Source organism: Girardinichthys multiradiatus, chromosome 18 (assembly GCF_021462225.1).
Source record: "Girardinichthys multiradiatus isolate DD_20200921_A chromosome 18, DD_fGirMul_XY1, whole genome shotgun sequence".
NCBI classification, from domain to species: domain Eukaryota; kingdom Metazoa; phylum Chordata; class Actinopteri; order Cyprinodontiformes; family Goodeidae; genus Girardinichthys; species Girardinichthys multiradiatus.
The window spans coordinates 28,338,239-28,358,903 of record NC_061810.1 but is presented as its reverse complement, the minus strand read 5'-3'; the positions used below and the strand labels follow the sequence as shown (position 1 = coordinate 28,358,903).

General features: G+C 36.3%; 1 protein-coding gene across 7 annotated transcripts in view; it reads left to right on the top strand.

Annotated features, from left to right (window-relative positions):
• The window catches only part of ttc12 (tetratricopeptide repeat domain 12), a 33,321-nt gene extending 13,209 nt beyond the window's left edge, over positions 1-20,112 (top strand). For 2 of the 7 annotated variants that reach the window (XM_047390949.1, XM_047390947.1), the window contains exons 11-21: positions 438-526; positions 2,941-3,109; positions 3,392-3,487; positions 4,424-4,487; positions 4,584-4,718; positions 4,876-4,968; positions 5,280-5,348; positions 8,718-8,819; positions 10,974-11,073; positions 11,958-12,186; positions 17,022-17,116. In XM_047390949.1, coding sequence (XP_047246905.1) covers positions 438-526; positions 2,941-3,109; positions 3,392-3,487; positions 4,424-4,487; positions 4,584-4,718; positions 4,876-4,968; positions 5,280-5,348; positions 8,718-8,819; positions 10,974-11,073; positions 11,958-12,186; positions 17,022-17,091 — 1,216 coding nt within the window. In that variant the 3' untranslated portion in view covers positions 17,092-17,116. Of the gene's footprint in view, positions 1-437; positions 527-2,940; positions 3,110-3,391; positions 3,488-4,423; positions 4,488-4,583; positions 4,719-4,875; positions 4,969-5,279; positions 5,349-8,717; positions 8,820-10,973; positions 11,074-11,957; positions 12,187-17,021; positions 17,117-19,981 lie in introns of those variants that run through there. The other 5 variants (XM_047390948.1, XM_047390950.1, XM_047390953.1 and 2 more) reach the window with 5 other exon arrangements.
• Positions 20,113-20,665: the final 553 nt, after the last annotated feature.

Here is a 20,665-nt window from a genome sequence, read left to right as displayed (position 1 = left end):
GTTGGAACACATTGTCCATGAAGTATGAAGCTGTAGAAAGTGCAAAAAGTGTAGAGTGAACTTTGATTTGTCAGGGAGAATGCTGATGTGAGGGGAGATACACCAGTCAAAACCAATACAAAACAACATAACAAATAAGGCCCCAGTCTATATTTTCCAGGTATACCATAATCTGTCATTGCCATATTTTTATAAATGTTCACAATGATAAAATATTCAGTAAGAACTAGTGCAGAACCTCAGCTTGATTGGCAGTATCTCAGACATTGTTTCCCAGACGGGTAACTTTTGCTAAGTAATTTAACATTAAGAATAAATATTTCATATAAAAGATGTATTTGGTGCCGCAGTTTCTTCAACTTGTTTATTTATATGTAACCAATCTTTACTAATATAGTTTAATGTTATTCACAGTTTTGACATTGTTTTCTCTACAGTTGCTTGTTGCAGAAAACTGATGTTCTACTCAGCCAAGAGTCGTGTGTTTCCGTACTGAAACTATGGAGGATTATTTGTCATGAAAATGGTAGGTAAGCTTTCATTATGTGTTAGTTTGTTCTGAATAATTTAGAAATACAAATATTACTTGTATTACTATTATTTTGCTGGGATTTCTCAGCTTTTCAGTGTTAAGTCATTATTTGTTCTTGTACCACTTAAGCATAAAGGCGTTTTCTCTTTTTTAATTTGTTCGTGTATACAAATGCATGTTCTGTAAATGCCAATGAATATCCAAAGGCACATTTTGATTATGTGACCCACAACATTTTCAGCCCAGAACTTATTTTCTAGATCCTTGTATTCTACTCGTTCCGTCAGAGCATTTCCACTGTGGGTGCAAAAACTGGGGTGTTTATATAAAATCGATCGCTGACACAGAGCTTCCTTCTTCCGCAAGATTGTATCTGGAATCTGAGGACATAGATCTGCTGCAACAGTAGAGTTCAGAAACTCTTTGCAGCTTTCTGTAAATATCTGGAGTCCAATTTTTGCGATCCATACGTCTGTGATCTATAATAAAATCTAGTGTATTTAACTCTGCATGTAACTCAGCTATCAAGTAGATTGTGTTCACTGGTTTTATTTGTGATTAACCTGAGGTCATCTCTGCAGACAGGAGATTAGCAAAATGCTGTTCAGTATTTTTAGTGCAAGGTTGTTTCGCAAGAAAATGTTATTAAATATTGTGTTCTCTTCACTGCCAAAGATTACCAAGTTACCTGTGACAGTAAAACAAATAAATGGGCAATTACAGTAAATGAACGTTAAAAACTGGACCTACTTTTTTTTCTTAGCCAAGTGGGTGAATACAAACACATTCAACTAGGTTTATAAATGTGATTCACTCTCTAGCTGACATTAAACACTCCCTCAAACAACAATAATCCCTAATTTCTGATTGATTTTTACTTGTTTCTAAAAGCTTTCATTGTATTGAACTGGACAGACTTGGTTTAGTATTTTTAGTCTTATTTGTCAGACTGAGCTAAAGAATAATTTTAGGCTGTCATAATTAAGTGCTTTTAGCATACAATTTTTGACTTTGTAATAACAGATGCATCAGGTCAGTCTCATGTTTTCAGTGGTACATTTCATAAACTGAGTATAAGTGTTGCCAGAACAAGCAGTTTCAGACATGCACTGCTATTAATTTACCCTACATCTACTGAATATGCCATTGCCTCTTCTGCAAGAGCTTTTCCATAACTAATTAGGATGGGTGTCTTACTACATCCGACATTGATGTATTTGTGTTTCAGTGTCAAGGAAGCGCCAGCTTCAACACTGCATGCAGTAATAAACAATGATGTACACATACAGCAGGAATGTTCATATTCAGTATATAATTTACCTATCTCAGAGAAGTCCATGTGATTAATTACTTTTCACTGTGAGTACCAAAACTGGGCTGTTCATATAAATTACACCCGCTGACACCGAGGGCTTTCTTCTTCAGCAAGTCTGTTACTGCAATCTGAGGACCCAGATTTCCAGCTGCTGCGAGTTCAGAATGTGGTTGAAAACAGAGACATTTGACCAAAACTGGATTAGTCTGAGATTGTTCAGCAGTTATGGCTATAATCTAAGTGTTGTCACTCTAGCCCTTTTGGAAATGTGTAACTACAAGGGATTTTGAAGGAACTGTGCAATTCCTTACTACCAAGTGTGCACAAGAAATACGAAATTAGTTCACTCTCAAAAATAAAAAAGTGTGATTTTTAGCAATACAACTGGAACGAATGATTCTGTCTCAGGTATTACACTTTATAACATATATAGAGTTAATGAGAGTAGGGCTCTGGTTGGGATTACAACAATGATCTAAACCCATAATCTTTGAATATTTCTACAGTGGTTACATATGAAGATGAAATAAAAATCACTTCTAACCTACACACTCAGAGGTTTGTAACAATCCACAGATTTTTAATAATTAAGGCCTGTGCAACAAGTCCAGGAGGAAAATTAATCCCACATTTAGCTGTTGTGTGTCTGCTTCATTCAGAAGGTTAATGATGCACATTCCTGGAGGTTGTGGTTGCTTTAATTTCTATCTGAGAAATTAAATACTTTAAAGTGATATTATAACGTTTAAACGGGATGTAGGCAATTCTTTTCATTTTTTTAAATTCATGTTTCCACAAAGGTAGGGTTATTTTTACCCTAATTTCTTTGAATGTAAACACTGGGCTACACAACATGATTGGCTAGGTTTAAATAAACGTAGAAAGCTTTTTTCATGTAATTTAAGTTTTTCTGCTCATGTAAGTTTTAACTGGGACATAACTGAAACAGAATAATGGGAATGGGTATCTGCAGAGGAAACGAACCCGATGCACCAAGCCTACCAAAATGTAATGTTTATGCAATCATATTCAAGAAATGTGTCTGTTTAGTCCAACTCGTTTCTTATTCATGTATTTCTTCTCTTGGTGTTAGATGAAAACCAGAAACTCCTGATAAAATGTTCAGTTGCCAGACAGCCTCTTGTGCAGCTGTTAACATCGAAGCATGGTGAAGTTGTGAAAGAATGCCTGGAACTACTGAGTTTATACTCAAAGACATCACATGGCAGGCGTTTGGCCATTGACAACCTAAATCTGCACACGTAAGACTTATATTTGTCTTTATGTATCTCACTGCATTTGTTGTAGACAAAACACAACCACAATGCAGGGACAGCAAAGACATCTTTGGGGGAAATTTAGGTCAGCCTTGGGCTGCATGTTCATTATTGCCAGCTAAATGGGGTTAATTAGTTTAACTTTTATTTGAATTAAAGATCATTAGAATTAAGATTACCTACTTATTCCTTTTACAGCACAATAGTGAACTGCATACTGGATAGATATTATTTGGTATTATTCCCTCTCTCCTTATCTCTTTAAAGGTTAGTGAGAAACCTCATGAGGTGCATCTCTGAACCAAAGCAGCAGCAAGAGATCTCAGCAGTCTGTATTCTGGAAACCTTTGCTGCAGAAGATGGGTAATAATGCTATAAAGCTAATCAGATGTCTCTAGGCTAATTCTCATACAGATGAGGCAACACATATGGTTAGATGTTTTTTTGAAGAGGAGAGACAACTGCTTTCCCTGTTATATCTATATACTGCATGATAAAAGTGCTTCACAGAAGGGAGAAGACCTTAAAGAAACACAGTGTGTGGCATTTTTAATAAATCAACAAGTGCTATCCGAGTGTTAATGTCACATAAAAGCAGATGCCTTTCCCAACTTGCTCCTCTCTCTGCCATCTCCTGGAGACTGACATGAAAGGACATGTCAGGCTCTCAAACACAGCAGGAAATAAGTTGAGGTGTCAAGCCGTGAAATGGGTGGATCAATTTTCCTTGTCTTTAGCTCAAAGAGAGTTTCAATAAAATGTGGCGTATTGAAAAGAAAGTTCCCCTCTATTGTAGAACCTGAGCTGAGTCAAGGTTGGTATTTTATTAACGTTTTTGTTGTGGTGTAGAAATGAATACACAAGTGGCACACAATTGATTTGAAAAAAAACAGAACACTTTCAAATTGATTAGCGTAAATCTTCAAACATTAATGATCTGACAGTAAAGATTTTAACACAGTCAGTCATGTAGCACGATATGTTTACTGGTGCACCTGAATCAATTAGACAGTTCTGTAAGAAAAAAGATTTAGTTCAGCAATTCAATTAAAAAAGTGAAAGTCATAATAAATACATTTACTACACAAAGAGTGATATATTTTAAGTAATTATTTCTGTAATCGTGATAGTTATGGGTTTCAGTTACTGAAAACCCAGAATTCAGTTTGTCTGAAAATTTGTGTTATGTTATGGCCATGATGCCTTTTACAATCATAGAGGACTGCTGACACACTCGACAACAGACAGTTATTGTAGGAAAAAGGTCATTACTAGAATTGTGGTTTTTTTTTATTGCAGATTTCGGTTGAAGCTAAGAAATATGTCAACAGATTGTGTCGTTGTGCCATTTAAAATAATACTGGTAAGATGTTACAGCAAAATCCTAAATTCTATTTTATATATAGTTAAATGTATATTTGGGTAAAAAAATAAATGAGCTTATCTAATTTTTTTACAGGGAAATATCAGCAAATTTAATCAAAATGTCCTTAAATCGCTCATATCAGCTGTTGGCTTTCTGGCTGAAGATGAAGTCATCTGTCGAAAACTTGCTCATGAGCAGGAATGTTGGGAAGCCTTCGTCACTGCCACTGTAAGCACACAGCTGCATACTCGCCACTTTATTTAGAGAAGTGTAAATTACTGCTCATTGTGTTAAATTTAGATGCTTAAAAAATTTTAACACATCAGCCAAGTGTTAACGAGGGTGTTTTTAAAGTTATTTTAGATCATGATTTGCTTCTTTGCAGAAGCAGTGTGGTACATCTGAATACAAAGACATCCTTTACATTTTGCTTGGCTTGATTATCAACCTTTCAATGATCACTTCCTCACCTCTGCAGGTAAGAAAGAGTTACTTCATGAAGCAGGCTACTTCAAAAGCACAGTAGCACTAATCCACCAAAAAATCCCTGAACATCTGGTCCTTTAAAGCAGCCCTGTCTGTCACCTGAATGAAAGTAAGCTGCTAAAAAGAAATTTTGCAGCACCACAGTTACTGGTCCAATTGGTACATTTTTCACACATAAATAAAACTGACTCCTACATCAGGGACCATCAGGGACCATGCAGTATGTAGAATGTGTAATGCATCTCTTAATAACTTCAGTCATTAAGGGGCAGAATGTGTGAAAATTAACTTTCTCTTTTAAAGGAGCATGCAGTTTCTCTCTGTGACTGCTGTTTCGACCTGCTGAAAAATGCTGATGGACGAATCGTAACTGTAAGGAAAACCTACATAAGCACCTTTCCGAAAATTTAGTTTACTCTGTTTGGTATTATAATACAACATAAAACTTCAGTACATTTAAAAAATGAAAATTTGGTCCACAAGTTGGAATTTAAAGTGGATTTTCTCCTAGCAACTACTTCAACAGTATCACAATATTACATATAGCCACAAAAATAGGCTTGCATGACCATTAATAATTGGATGAAAGTTTTAAAACTAGTTTCAGAGAAACCACACAGGGCTTCTGTATCTTCAGCACTGTTCTGTGATCAATCTGGCTGGATATTTGACAACAAATATTTTCACAAAATACTCCAATATTCTTTTTAGAGCTCATTTAAATCAGTTCATTTCCTGACACAGTCTTGGCTCCTAAGCATAGCTCATAAAGTTTCAATAAGGCTGAGGTTGAAACCATTCTTCAAGCTTAGTTTTGACCTGCCTCATCTTTTTAAAACCAGTTTTATGAGCATTTGGGATCTTTCATCTTAGAAAACCCAATTCTGTCCAAGTTTCAACCATTGAACTGCTAAATTGAGGTGAAGTTGAAGATTGTGTGCAATACGGGAGCCTCATTTGACATTTGGTGCAGTGCTCTTAGGTTTGAAAGCCTCACCTTGTCTCTTCGATAATGTTTTTGTCATTATTGTGGTCAAATAGGTCAATCTTTGTCTCATCTTCCCATTAGTCCTTTTCCCCAGAAAGCATTTGGCTTGTTGTCCAAAAGGGGATGGAGGGGGGGTATGTATACATTTTATCCTATATTTTAAAACTGTATGGATTACAAAAAATCCACAATACTTCAATTGTGTGTTTGCTATATGATTATACCAGCCCATTAAAAGAATGGTTGAAATGCATAATTAAAGTCCAAATTTAATCACATTTATTTCAATAATCAGTGTATGTAAACCTCTGACTGGAAGTATGAATGTTTTGTAATTAGTGCTCAAACCCGGAATATGGTTGAAAAACAACCTAAAATGGACAAATAATTGTTTGTTTGAAATTAAAGTTAAATAAAACTGTGACTTAATATACGGTAGTTTTGATTACTTCTGTCATTTGATCCCACAAACAGCCCAATCGCAGTCGCAGTTTTGGTGTTCATTCATCTTATAATAGAAATGCTATCCTTTAAAATGGAATAGAATTAGTTTACTGTATATGGCACAGTTTTAGTCATACCGACCTCTCAAAGAGCTTTAACACCAGAGCCACATTCACCCTGCATTTACCAGTATGCAGATCGGTACACAACTTGTGGGTAAATTCCTTGCCCAAGGGCACTTCAACATGTGACGGGGAGGAAGCTTGAATCAAGACTATAACTTTCTGACTGCAAGATGACCATTCTTTCCACCGTTTTTAAATGCCTCCCTGTATTGAAGATGACAGATTGGTGTAACGATTAGCTTAAAAAAGATTCGCAATTTCTAATCTTAGGTCAAACCTTTTTTTTATCCATGTTCTACCTGTACCACAGTGGGTTTTCTGCAGGGGTTCTGATTTGAGTGTGGATCAGTGAGGGACTGTTTTCTTAAATAATTCTCCCCCTATGGCCCTGTTATGAACTATGTGACCTTTCCAGGTCACCAAAGAGTTGCAAAGCTCTTGCAGACGAGTGGGGATGAATTTAAGATGTCCTAAATATTTTTTAGACCAATATTCATCGTCCTTCCACTACAGCAGCTCTTCGTTTACCTTCTTTTCTGTTTGATGCACCATGAAGGTTTATCATAAAAGCACAGCAGAGCTGTTTTTCCCCTGTCTACTACATTATCATAACAGAGCTGTACACGATTCGAAACTCTTTAAAGAAGCACTAACACTACTGCTTAGTCTGTAAAATTAGCTGATTACATATCAAATATCATATATTGTCATACAAAATATAAATGGCTTTGAACGATTACAGTTGAATTGCCTTATTAAATGTGATAAGCATGAGATAACAATAGCACATAATTGGAGCCGTATCATATAATAAATATGTTTAATATAATGATTCAAAGTTGTTGTAAAATAATTGTTTCGCAATGATTTTAATTTACACCCCACTGTTTTTATTATTATTGTTTCTTACTTTGTTTCAAACACACTCCATTAGGTGGTTTGCTCTTAACCTTATTTTGTTCTCCAAATATATTTTTAATCCGTTTTTGTTAGGTGGCCTGAATTCTTTCTTTCCCTTTAATATTAACATAACTTTATACACAAATTGGCCATTGTGGAAAGTTCACAGTGAACATTAAATAAAACTATGCTTGCTTTAATCCTACAACGATTCTAATATTTTTGGGGTAAATTAATTGAATGATCTCAGTTTCTAGTTGGTGATAAAAAGAAGCATTCTAGTGCTGTAACTGCTGCTGTAATGTTTAATGGCTTTTAGGATCTTATCTTACTGTGGTAGGGTTTGTTTTTATTTTTATTTGTATACGGAAAATGTGCCAGAACTGTATGTTTAGTTTGTAGTTCTGCTCCAAGTTGAACTTTACCCCCATCTCAATTCTTTCAAAGCCTCTTAAAGCTTTTTTTCTTTGACAAACTTTTATTTAGCTCCATCCATCTTCCTTTTATCTCTGATCAGCTTCTCTATTCCTGCTAAAAGAAGGTGTCCCCCCTCGGCATGATTCTCATAGTGCATAAAGGAAGATTTCTATTTAGGTCTATTATGACCAGAGCACCTTCTATAACATGTTTGCCATGTCCTCTACATGGCTTGTGATAAACTGCAAATAGGATTTCTTATCATTTTCTTCCTGCCATATTTCCATAAAGGCCTGATTTGTGGAGTGAACAACTATTGCTCCTTTAAGCTTCTCCTCAACATTCTTCCTGACCTGCTGGGTTCCTTGGTCGTCAATGTTCCCTAACAAATCTCTGAGACCTTTCCAGAACAGCTACTTTTATACTGTGGTTTAAATACACTCAGGTGAACTGTCTTTACTAGTTAGATGACTTATGATGAGAAATTGGCTGCACTGAATTATATTTAGGTTTATCACTGTAAAGTGGACTATATACAAATGCACTTTACATTCAGATTTTTTGAAGTTGAACACATTTTAAAATCATATATTATTTCCCTTCTGTTTGACAATTATAAACTACTATGTGTTGGACTATTACATTCAGTCTCATTGAAATACTTTGAAGTTTGTTGCTGTAATTGGACTAAAGATAAAACGGGGGTGTTACTACTTTGCTCTGGAACTATATGCTCTTGCTCCTGTTGGTCTTATTTCCTGTTCCATTTCTACTGTGTTTATTTTTTTAGCAGTTTTTTCCTGTGTCTTTCCTACTCTTCTAACGGTTTCTTTTCTAATGTCAACACTCTTCCTCTTTACTCTCCAGAAAGTGACGGGCGTGTTGAGCACTGTCCTCCCCCAGTCCTCTGAAGCTGTTCAGCATGCTGTTCGAAGGAAAGTCATTCAGACCATGTGCTGGCTGCTGAAAGTGTGTAACTGTATAAGACACGGCAACTTTTTAAATACTTCTGTGTTTTTTCATACTTGCAAGAGCTCCATTAGCTTTTCAAATCTTGAAAAAACACATTATTTAACACACACACTTAGACGCTTACACATCCTAGAAATGTGTAAAGCTACAAGCTAGAGGTGCCTTTCCTTTCAATAAAAGCTGTACTACTACAACAACAACAAAAAACAGCTGCCTAAAAGACCATTAATTTCCTTCAGAATTTCCTTCAGTAAAGTACCAAAATACTACCCAACAGTGAGGGTTGGCGCTAGACTTTGAAAGTAGAGCCTAGGCTGCATAGCTTCTGTGGCTTAAATCTGTCATCTGTACCCGCCCACTAGAATCTGCTAGTGGTCTCTGTGGACATTTGCATGCAATGCAAATTACTCTGAGTATTCCTGCCAGGAACAGGAACAGACGGTGGCGCCAAACATAGAAAAGATAAATAAAAAGACAAACCAGCTGATAAGCAGAATAAGAGAAACAACAGCAAAACTTGATTTAAAGAAAATAAATCAGTGATCTGCTATTTTCTCTGTGTGGATAATTTATCTCTCAGGGACACAAAGATACAAACATTTCTTTGATGTGCTAGGGAGAAATTACTGTAGTCTTTTATTTTAGTTATTTTCTTCCAGGTTTTTGCTGAGTATAAAAACCAGCTCCTTATTGCCCACTAGCTGTAGAGACTGTGTGCATCTGACTGGAGAGTAGATTTTCACCTGTACTAAACATAAGACGGATAGGAGCCTGTGCTTGTCATAGTTGCGTACCAGAACTGTAGATTCATAGCAACATGCAGGCCTTCCAGTGATGTGACTTATGGCTCTTTGAAGGGAACCAAATCTTCAGGATCCGTTCACTTCGAAGAGCCGTTAAAAAGACTCGTTCAAATGGTCTGTTTTTGAAAATGTGCATCTTTCGAAGAACAAGCAATTTTACCCTTTATATAGTGTTAAATATATACATTTTTGTAAACCTGGCATGTGTGGATAAAAATGTATAACTTAAGCTAAATTATCTGTATTAAGTAAAATTAATATTTTTATTTAAAAGGTGCAAACTACGGCGTGTTCATGCAAAAAAATCTTTATGCATATATTTTCCATAAAATGAAGTATAAAAGATCAAAACATAAATATCAAATACAAATGTAGTTCTTTACCAAGTGTTGTGTGCACATAGAAACAAAATAAAGAAAGCAAAATAAAGAGAAAAAAGTGCATTTGACTTGCTTTGACAGAAATAAAAATCACCTTCTGTAGCATTAAATATAACTAAAAAACAACACACTAATGTTAAACAACACTTAAATAAAAATATTAACCAAATAAAGTGCGTAGGCTATTTGTTGCGCCACTCACTGTTTCGTCCTTGAGCAACGCAGCCTGTGTCGGCGTCACACAGTGCCACACACCCTGCTGTCATGACACAAAAACAGTGAGCAATGAGCATGCGCGCTGTGTGCTCGTACCTACCCCCTTTCGGGTTTTGTATTTGTTACTGCTTTTTTAGAATCTGCGATACTTTTGAAATATTATACTTAAAAACCAATTTAGAGAATGAAGCCAATCATAGTGACCCAAATTCTTTAGAAAAACGATAAAATAGCTCTTTAATTGCTGCCAGGACTATTTGGTTATCATAAAAATGACATGATAGCCATCGATCTTTGATATGAAATCTGTCTATTACAGTCTTCTTCTGTACTCCCTTAAGTTTATGCATTTATTTGCCAAATTATCCTGAAATCCATGGAATCTTCCCACAAACAGCTCAGACTTTTCTTTTTTAAGACGCACTTAAAACAAATAAAACCCCTGAAGGACAAATTAGATTAAAAACGCCATTCTAATGTGATTTACAATGAAATGGCAAAACTGACATTTGACATGCTGTTTTATTAAAACAAACTATATCTAAATGCAGTTAGATTAATTTTCTGCATAGTTTATCTAGTAAATTTAAAACCATTCATATCATGGTTATTTGTTCCTGGTAAGATGAAAGCAAATTGTTAAATCAAAGGTTTTTTTGTTCATGACCTCCAAGTTTTGATCTTGAGCTAGTTTTTAAAAACAGAAACATTCTGCTTGCTTAATGGTTTTATTTTTGTGTTTGCTTACCCAGGAAAAAGGTCATCCAGCCACCAAGTCGGCCATTAAGACATTGACGGTTTGCACTGCAGTCAGTGATATGGCAAGGGAAGAGCTGTTGAAGTCTGATAAAAGTGAGAAATGATTGACATGTTAGCATTAATAGGATCCTTCGTTAGTGTGAATACTGCAGTATCAGAGGGATGACCTCTGAAATAAACAAGTGTTGATCCATGTGTGAGTTCAGGGTATAGCTGAAACCATATATTTACATACACTGTATAAAAATACGCAACCTTTTTTCTCACTGTCTGATGGTAAATCAGACTAATTTTTTCCTGTTTTAGGTTGGTTAGGATTACAACAATAATTGTATTTACTAAAAACCTAAATCAGGAGAGAGAGATTTTTAGTAATTCTTCAAAGTCAAACATTTACATACACTTAGATTACTATGGCTTTAAACAATTTGGGAAAGCAGAGATAATGATGTGATGACCCTTTTTTGAGATAATGAGCTAAAATAGTTGATATATTTTAAGGCAACATCTGAAACACACAGTTGTGTTCTATCATGGAATAATTAAGAGAACTCAGCCCAGACATCAGGAAGACAACTGTGGACCTCCACAAGTCTGGTTCATCCTTGGATACAATTTCTAGATGCCTTCGATGTTCATCTGTTCAAACAAATCATACGCAGGTATAATCAGAATGGGAATGTCCTGCCTTCATACTGATCAGGAAGAAAAAGTTCTGTGTCCCATTGATAGATTGTGCGAAATGTATCAACTTTGGAATAAAAACAAGACTTTGCTAAGACGCTGGCTGAACTGTTGAGAGAACTGGGTCTTCCAAACAGGCAATGAGCATAAGCACACTGAAAAATTAATTAGTTCTGTCAGGAACCATTTATCTGGTTATAAATGCATCTTCTAATTGCTCTACATCTGTTTGTTAATGGTTTTAATTTTCATTATTCCATATTTTCCATGTTTTCATCTGTTATTCTTTGCAGAACTGTCTACTTTACGTCATTTGCTGAGTTCCAGCTATGATGAGGTGATTTCAGGAAATGCAGCTTTGTGCTTGGCCCATTGCTTTGAACTGGAAGGAGTTGCCTCCCACCTGCTGGGTACTGATATTGTACTGCTTCTACTACGGCTCGCTGCGGGGGAGGCTAAGAAGACAGCTGTGCAGCAAAACGCAGCTATTGCCCTCAGCAAACTGTGCCAGTCTGAGCCCAGGTACCCTCTCAACTCACTTTACAGACCACAAAATATTATTTACATTATGGAAGCTAATGTTCTTCATTATTAATGTTTAAAAAGGTCTCAAATGTGATGTTGCTCTGGTTAAAGAAGCGAAACATAAAACTCCTGCTTGGGCTAATGCAATTTTATGAGGCATGCATTTTTAATATTCAGCAATGATTAAGTCTTAACGCACATCCATTTTAATGAATAATGAGTAGGTGTGTTCGAAATGGGAATCTTTTTAGGACTTACTTACAGTTTGGTTCCATTAAAACCCATCTTTTAATGATTTAAATCCACAAACAGACAAATTTGAAGGGTTTTCTGTGAATTTCTAAAACAACTACAATTAAAAAGAACGATGAACAGAGCTTAAAAGGTGTATTTTTTAAAGCACTATAAATACTACTGCAATACAGCTGAATTAAGGCATCCACAAAGTCAAGAGCATCCAGTGCATTTCCTTGCAGCCACCCTCACAATATGTGAAAATGTAGCATATTCTTATGCTATGAAAAATAAAAAATATATATAACAATTTTAAATTGGTGGTTAGACAAAAGTCCTAACACGCTACTAAATAAAAAGAGAGAGGGAGATAAATTAAAAACTCTGCACATGTTTTCTAATTTTCTCTTCTGGCGCTGTTCCCCGGATGATTTCCCCTTGTCTCTCGTACTGCTAGGCTTAAACCATACCCACCAATATCCCAATCTGAGGGTGACACGGGAGTGGAATTTCTCTCCTGTCCCATCCTGCTCCCACAGAAAAATGTCTTGTCCCATCCCAATCCCAGGCCAGCAGAAAAAAAACAAAAAAAAACGTTCCCATCCCACTTCTGGTAAATTGACTCCCGCTCCCATTTAGAACGACTCCCACTCCTGTGCCACTCCCAATTTGTTTTCTTCATTTAGTCTTTTGGCAATTTCTTTGAAGGACCAGTTAGGTTCCTGTTTTTTTAGCTGTAGTAAAGGCTAGTTAAAGTAAAAATAATAATAATGAAGAAATAATAAAATATCAAACAAGGAAACAGACCATGCCTATCTCAGCTGAATAAACAAAATGTACATAGTTGTATTTTACTCATTTATTAAGTGATTGTTTCCTTTGAACAATGACATCACTTTTATGTTTCAAGTTGCTGAAACGAAAGAAAAATGCACCTAGTAAGAGAACTGTACTTGTTGAACAAAAGTGCAAAAAGCCATTACCTTCACAATTTAGAAACTGTACGTCAATGGTTCACAGTCCTGGTCCTCAGGGACCCCTTCCCTGCAGGTTTTAGATGTGTGTCTGCTCCAGAACACCTGATTCAAATTCTGACATGACCTCTTATACAGGCATCAAGAATGGAGGGTCAAACTGGACAAAATTAATACAATAAAATCATCATTCAATAAATAAATGTTGTGAATGTCCAATAAGTGAAGTAAATGTAACATGAAATAAATGTAACATTAAATGTGACATTAAATTATAGGTACCATTTATTTATTTAATATATCATTAGAAACAATAAATGTACCATTATATCATGAAATGGACTATAATGCAATTAAATGTGCCACTGAATAATTAAGTATAATTTTAAAGACAACATGACGTAATTAATGGTACACTTAATATTTAATGATGTATTAAATAAATTGTACATTTAATGGTACATTCAATTTTTTTTGTATTTCACAACATATTTATTTAACATCTTCCTTTGATGAAGCCTTTCCCCTCTACTGTGGTAAAGGCTCTTAAATCTTTAGTGCACATGGAGCAGTTTTGTTGGTCAGATGAGACTTGACACGTGATGGTACTTTTCGTTTGATGAATGAAGAGATGCAGGGCTGATTCAATCCAGAATTTGTCTTACAAGTGTCTCTTAATCACTGGTGAACTTGATTACGACTAAACATGTTTTACAAGCAGCAGACTGCGTGTTAACACCGCTGCATTCAACTCTCCTGAAGTTCGGTAATATTTGCGACTTTCCTGTCAGCTCTATGAGTTTAATAGATAAGTCCTTACTAATGACTTTACGTTGCAAATCCAATTTTACCACGTCCAGTTCTCCACCTGCGTTTGCTCCCTCCATCCTGAACGCAGGTGGAAAACATCGATCAGAAGCACTGTTGGCTTGTGGGTCGTGTAGTTCGTTTGACTCGCATTATAGTATAGGCTTCTTGGAAAAAAACTACACAATGGCGGCGTCGATCCAAGTTTTTTTTTTTCTTAAAGTTTATAACAAAGTCTTAGTTTTAAATTTACAAAGACAACTGATCTTAGTTTGTTTTCCCTCTTATTGGTTAGCTCCCACTCCTGTCTGCTCCCGTTAATTTTTTATCCTGTACCGTCCCAATCACGTGATCTTTACTAATGCCGTCTCCCATCCTGCGTGACCCGTGGGATTCCCCAAAAAATGTCAGCCTCTAGTCCCAATATCACAGTCCTCTGTCTGGGCTTTAAAAAGATTGCTTTCATATTTAAAGTGGAGCTCCTGTAGAGAACGTCTGAGTAGTCAGTTTCTTATCTGCAGTCAGCAGGAGTCATTATGATCTTATTTGGGAGAATTAGTGAGGACTTCCCGTGGGTGAATCAAACTAACTGCTGCTAAGAACCCTGTCATTACAGCAAGTTTCTAGCATCTGACACAAACCAGCTCAAAGGTTTTCTTGTGCTTTGAGCGAAGACACCTGAAGATGTTTAATATTTGTTGCAAGAGAAAACTGTTCTATTTTGACAACCAAATAACAACTGCTAGCTATCTAAATGCTGTGGAAATACATCCTGACACTAATGAGAAAAAGTACAGTCAAACTTTATACTGTTTGTATTATCTTCTCTATATGTCCTGTGAATGCAGATGTCTTAGAAAAAGCATGTTGTCATTGCTTATGTAATCACTCATTGGTTCTGATTTGTGGTTTTTGAATGTGACCAACAAAATAGCAATTAATATCTGTTTCGGTCAATCAGTCATTGAAGATGACCATTTTATGGGTAAAACAGATACCAGTTTTATTATCCTATGCTTAGTATTACCATTTTAACATGAAATTGACATTAATCCATGTTTATAAGTAGAAACTAAACATTTGATCATGTGGGTGGTTTATGTTTCTATTATGATTTACAAAGAGAAAACACTATTTTTAATAATAAATAGCTCCACCAAACCACATACCATCGGTTACAGAATTTTTTTTGTATTCACATTCATAGGTTTACTGACTAGCCTGGGCAGTAAACCTAACAAAACATTTCTATGTTTAATTTTATAAACATGTTATAATGATCCCACTACTAAAGTCTAGTCGGGACAAACATAGATTTATCATATGCCAATGAGACTGATGTTGCAAAGTGCAAGTAATCAGTTAGAATTGGTAGCAGCAGAAGTCTTGTTTCCATAGCGATACATCCTAAATTGGCCTAGCTAAAACCAAGTTTACATTTTGCTGCTGTTCTTTTTCCTCTATGGGATTTTATTGTCAAATTAAACATAAAGGTTTCATTGGGTTTGTTGTCAGTTATCAAAGCCAGATCATGAGAAGAAATTAGTTCATTGGATGCTGCAGTAACTTCCTGGTAGGCCTGTAGCTAAAACCACAGTGTAATGTTGTCTTTGGACTTGCTATGAACCAATTCCCTACTTCATCTGACAAAAAGAGTTCCCATTCTTGCATCAAAAGAAAAGGCACCATGCTGTCTCCTACCGTTTTCTAACCTATTTCTCTTGTATTGCTGTAGTTTGCCAGATGTTTGTGTTCTGTATCCCTGCTGACTAAATAATAATAATAAATAAGGGTATGTATGCATGCATGAGTTGAAAGCAAACACACTGCTTTATTGTGTGCCTCATGAGAAAATCTAAAGAAATCAGCAGAGATATCAGGAAGAACACTTCAGACCTGGTTAATCCTTGGATACACTTTCTAGATGCCTGAAGGTTTCACTTTTATCTGTTCAAACCAGTGATGTGTCATGAGGTTCATTACTGGTGTTACTGGAGTTTTAAAAGTTTTTAATTATGCTTTAATCAATTCCAAACTGATCAACAATACCATAGCAAGAAAAACAAAAGAACGTTTTATATAAAGTCAGATTTGAATATTTAAAATGATTTTTTTCCATTTTGGCTAATCTGTCTTTTTTTATTAAAATTAAAAACCTTTCCATAATTTTACCTATCAGTGCGGCCTTGACTTTCTCCCATGTATTTGAATTGGCAATGCACAAATTTAACGATTTTGATCATAAAAATTTTAAAGTTAATACATAAAAACTTTTCATAGAACAGTCAAGTGGGCAAATTGATTTTGTCTTATCATTGCTAGTATTTTACATCTTATGATAACAGGTGAGGCTGTTTTTCCTTTTAAATAACAGTGAAACTTTTAACTGGGTCAATGTCTTTACATTCTGCCTAGCACCACATCACTCCTGCACTGGCCTGCCTTTGACTCTCCATGCCGGCTGTTGTCTCAGTTCAACAGAAAAAAAATCTCTGTTTCTATTGTGTACATTTAGTCAGATGCTGTGAATCACAGACTCACGGACAGTTTGTGTCAGGTTTGCTTTAACATTTTACAAATGAAGCACTTGATGTTTAAGAGTAGTCAACGCCTGGGTGTCATTCTATAATAAATGCTTTAATCTGATGTAAGAGTTCTTTGTGAAAGTCTTAAATGCACCTCTGGGCTGATAGGCTTGGATGTGACTTTGTTGAGTATGAGTTGATCACGCTTTACAGAAGGTCGCACAATGTTTAAATTAAATGTCAGCACACTGTCAAAATATTTTCTTTCAAAAAAACCTTTTTCTTTTTTCAGACATGTGCACAAACTACGGGAGCTTCACGGCCTTGAGATCCTGCACTCCTGTGCAAAACTCATCTCATAGAGTAACAATACAATATAAATCTTTAGTCTGTCTGTCTTGTTTTCTTCTGTTCTTTACTGAAAACGATTACTTTTGCTTGTATTTTTATTTCTTTTTTAAACATACCCATACTTATTTCTTAAACTTTAGGGGAATTTTATTATGATTTCTTTAAAAACAAATCAGTTTCTAACAAAAAAATCCTAATTCTTAGTGTTTTCCATCTTGAAATCTTAAAAGGTTGATACAGGAAGAAAATGTTAAAACTAACTGAAGTTGCAGAGCCAGCTGATTGACTTGATGCAATCTGCTGGGTTTCCTTAGAAAACGTTTTAACCAATTTGAAAAAATAAACTGAATTTGACTGCAGTGTTTAATAATTAGGATCAATTGGAATGTATGTACTTGACTTGAAATCTGTATGACTCGATTGAACTGACTTTGTAAAGTGCCTTGAGATGACTTGTGTTTTGAATTGGCACTATATAAATAAACTGAATTGAATTAAATTTAAATAATGCTGAAAACAAAAACAAACTGACAGGACAGGGGAACAGGAACAGCAAATAACATGAGTTTCATATTAATTTGATGCTTTATTTGAAACGTTTGAGGTTTCGGGATAATGACCGATCATTTACAGAGGCGACTGTGGCTCAGTAGGAATAGTAGTTGTGGGTTCGATTCCAGCTTCCTCCTGCCATATGTCAATGTGCCCCTTGGCAAGGCACTTATCCTCAAGTTGAGAGTGAATATAGCTCTAGTGTAAAGTGCCTTAAGTGGTCTGTATGACTGGAAAGGTGATATATAAGTTCTGTTAATATACCATTTACACACTTGTGTCCATCAACAAGCTTTAGTGTTAATTCTATCTGGATATTTGACCACAGTTCTACAGAAACGGTGGAACGTATTTGAAATGGCTGGTTGTCTGGCATGGACCAGGATTTTCAGCATAGTTCATTGATTTTAAAAAGTGCTGATGTCAGGATTTTTTTCTGAAGGTAAATGTTATTTTGCTTTATCTATTCCAAAATCCGTTTTTAAAGTATGTTTGAGTTTATTGTTGTCACAGTCTGGTTGTGGATCAGACCAAAGTGCAGATAAGAGCTTGGCAGCATGTTTGTAAGAGTCTTCAAGTTTCATTCCAAAAAGGTTTTCAAAGCAAAACAAAGCACTGCAGGTATGAGATAATAAGTTGAGGTTCAAAACTTACACATACTGAACAATGCAGGAACATGGGATGACGAGGGTAGCGAATGTGAGCGAGTCGTGAGACGAGGAACCAGCAAAGGACAATGAAACAAACCAACTAATAAACAGAGTGAGAACAAAGGCAGGTAATCAAGGAACTAAGAACAGGTGTGACAAGCAGGCAGGGAGGCAGAGGGAGCAGTAGAACCTAATAAAACTAAAGCATGAGGAAATAAACAGACTGCAAAAACCCAAACTAAATCAAAAGTTGAAAACACAAGAACACAACAAAGTCAAAGATGTCATGACTATTGTACTTCCACCTGTGTGATGCCGGAGCCACAAGTGGCTCTTTAGACTCTTAATAACATTAGCCATTAAACAATTGAGCAACGCTTTCTTAATTTAAAGGTAAAAAAATTCTAGCTTTAGCAGTTTTTTGTGTGTTTTAATATAACATTAGCATCATATTTTCAAAACAAAAAACTATAGTAAAAATACAATTTCTTTGTATGGTTGGTTTTTTATCATTAGGTAGCAAACTGTTTAGATTTTTCATAGAAATGGAAGGGTCCATTAAAGGACATGTATTTATAACCTTTTAGAAAATGTTTGATGTTTTTATAAAAAAAAAAACCAAAACTAAAAATAGAAATAAATACAATGGTGGTTGTATTTACAGCTGACATGTTTAATTTTGACATAACCTTTACTCAAAAAGTCATCTAGCTTTTCCCTCAAAATAATTTTATTTTGCTTAACCAAGGGCATAAATGGCATAAAATGCTGACCCCTGGGTTAAATATCGATTTGAGGTCATTTTTTAAATAAATTTTAAGGGAAGCTACCCACTTTGAGCAATGTCTCAGTACTACTGTTAGCAAATCAGTCCCACAGTATGATGCTACCAACCCCATGCTTGACAGTTGATTCAATGTTCTTTGGTTTGAAGGCCCCACCTTGAGTCATTCAAGCAGTCCTTTTGTGTCTGTTGCCAAATTAATCTGTATTTTTCCCCTCTGACCATAAATCTTTTTTTTTTGCTGAAGGCCACCTTGTCTGTGTGAGCAAATTTTTGACATTCTTAAACTTGCCAATTTTGGGACACCAACTTTCATTACTTACTCAGATCATAATGATGTAGAGCTGGTTTTACTGTGGATTGTGAAGCTACAGTTTTCAACATCGTCCAGTTTATGATACACCTAAATCCCACTGATTCCTGGGTTGTTAATGATCATTCTGACCAGTTTTCTTATATCTAAGGGTAACAATGCCCGCCACATATTTGAGACTTGAACACAGTCGGGTGTATCAACAGGACAATGATCGCATACATGCACCCTTTTGAAAAACTATAGACTATGCCAAGTCGTCAGGTCAGGGCCAGGATACCAACCAATTTAAATGACTCTGCCACTTGTGAAAAGAAAAGTAGTCAAATATCTAGTCAGCAGGACGCCAGAAGCTCGATGATGGCTAAAAGATGTTTTATTGCAACTTAGAGACATTTGCCCATATTTTAGAATATGATATTGAGCGTATATGAATTTAAGTGAATTCACTATGAAGTCAAACGTCTGCCAAAAAATACCTGTTTTTAAAAATCACTGAAACTGTATGTTGCATAAATATTTTGCCCTAGAAAAAAATTGCTAAAAAACATCTTAAAATGTCAAAAGGAATGCATTTCATGCTTTGTTTTTTTTTGACAAAGAAACCGAGCCGGAACCACCCAAGACCAAACGACGCCCACACCCATCCAAGGCCAACCACCCATCCCCACCCCAGAAGGAAACCTACACCCACCCCAACATTCAAACAACTCCCAGAGCACATAAGACATTGGACACCCAGGTTGATCCCACCCCACCCCCTCCCGCAGATCCTCAACCCCACCAGCAGAATGTGCTCCTTGAAGGAAGGAGTACCTGCAATGAGATGGGACCTACCCGCCAGTTTAGAGGCCCCTATGCCCACCGACGCATCAAAGGTCCCCGAGCCAGGGCCGGGTGCCCAGGAATGCACCAGCCCAAAACTCCGGCGACATTCCCGCCAGGACCCAAGACCCCCAAGACCCAGCCAGGACCCCAGCCTGGGGGGTGATACGCCCCAGGAACCCCGAGCCCCTAAGCCCACCCCAGACCCACCCAGGAGCAGCACGGCCACCAGGCCAGTGACCTATATCCGTCGGCGCAGGCCCCCCGAAAGCATCGCATGCAGCTATCAGATGTCCTGCACCATTCTTTGGAATATTGGGGCCAAAATATTCCAGAAAAATTAAGAGGCTGCTGGGGGTAAGAGGGGGTGAGAGATATAAGGTTATGTTAATAGATATTTGTGTGTGTGTGAGTGTGCTTTTTATGTGTGACAGAGAGAAAAGAGAGTGACAGAGAGGTGT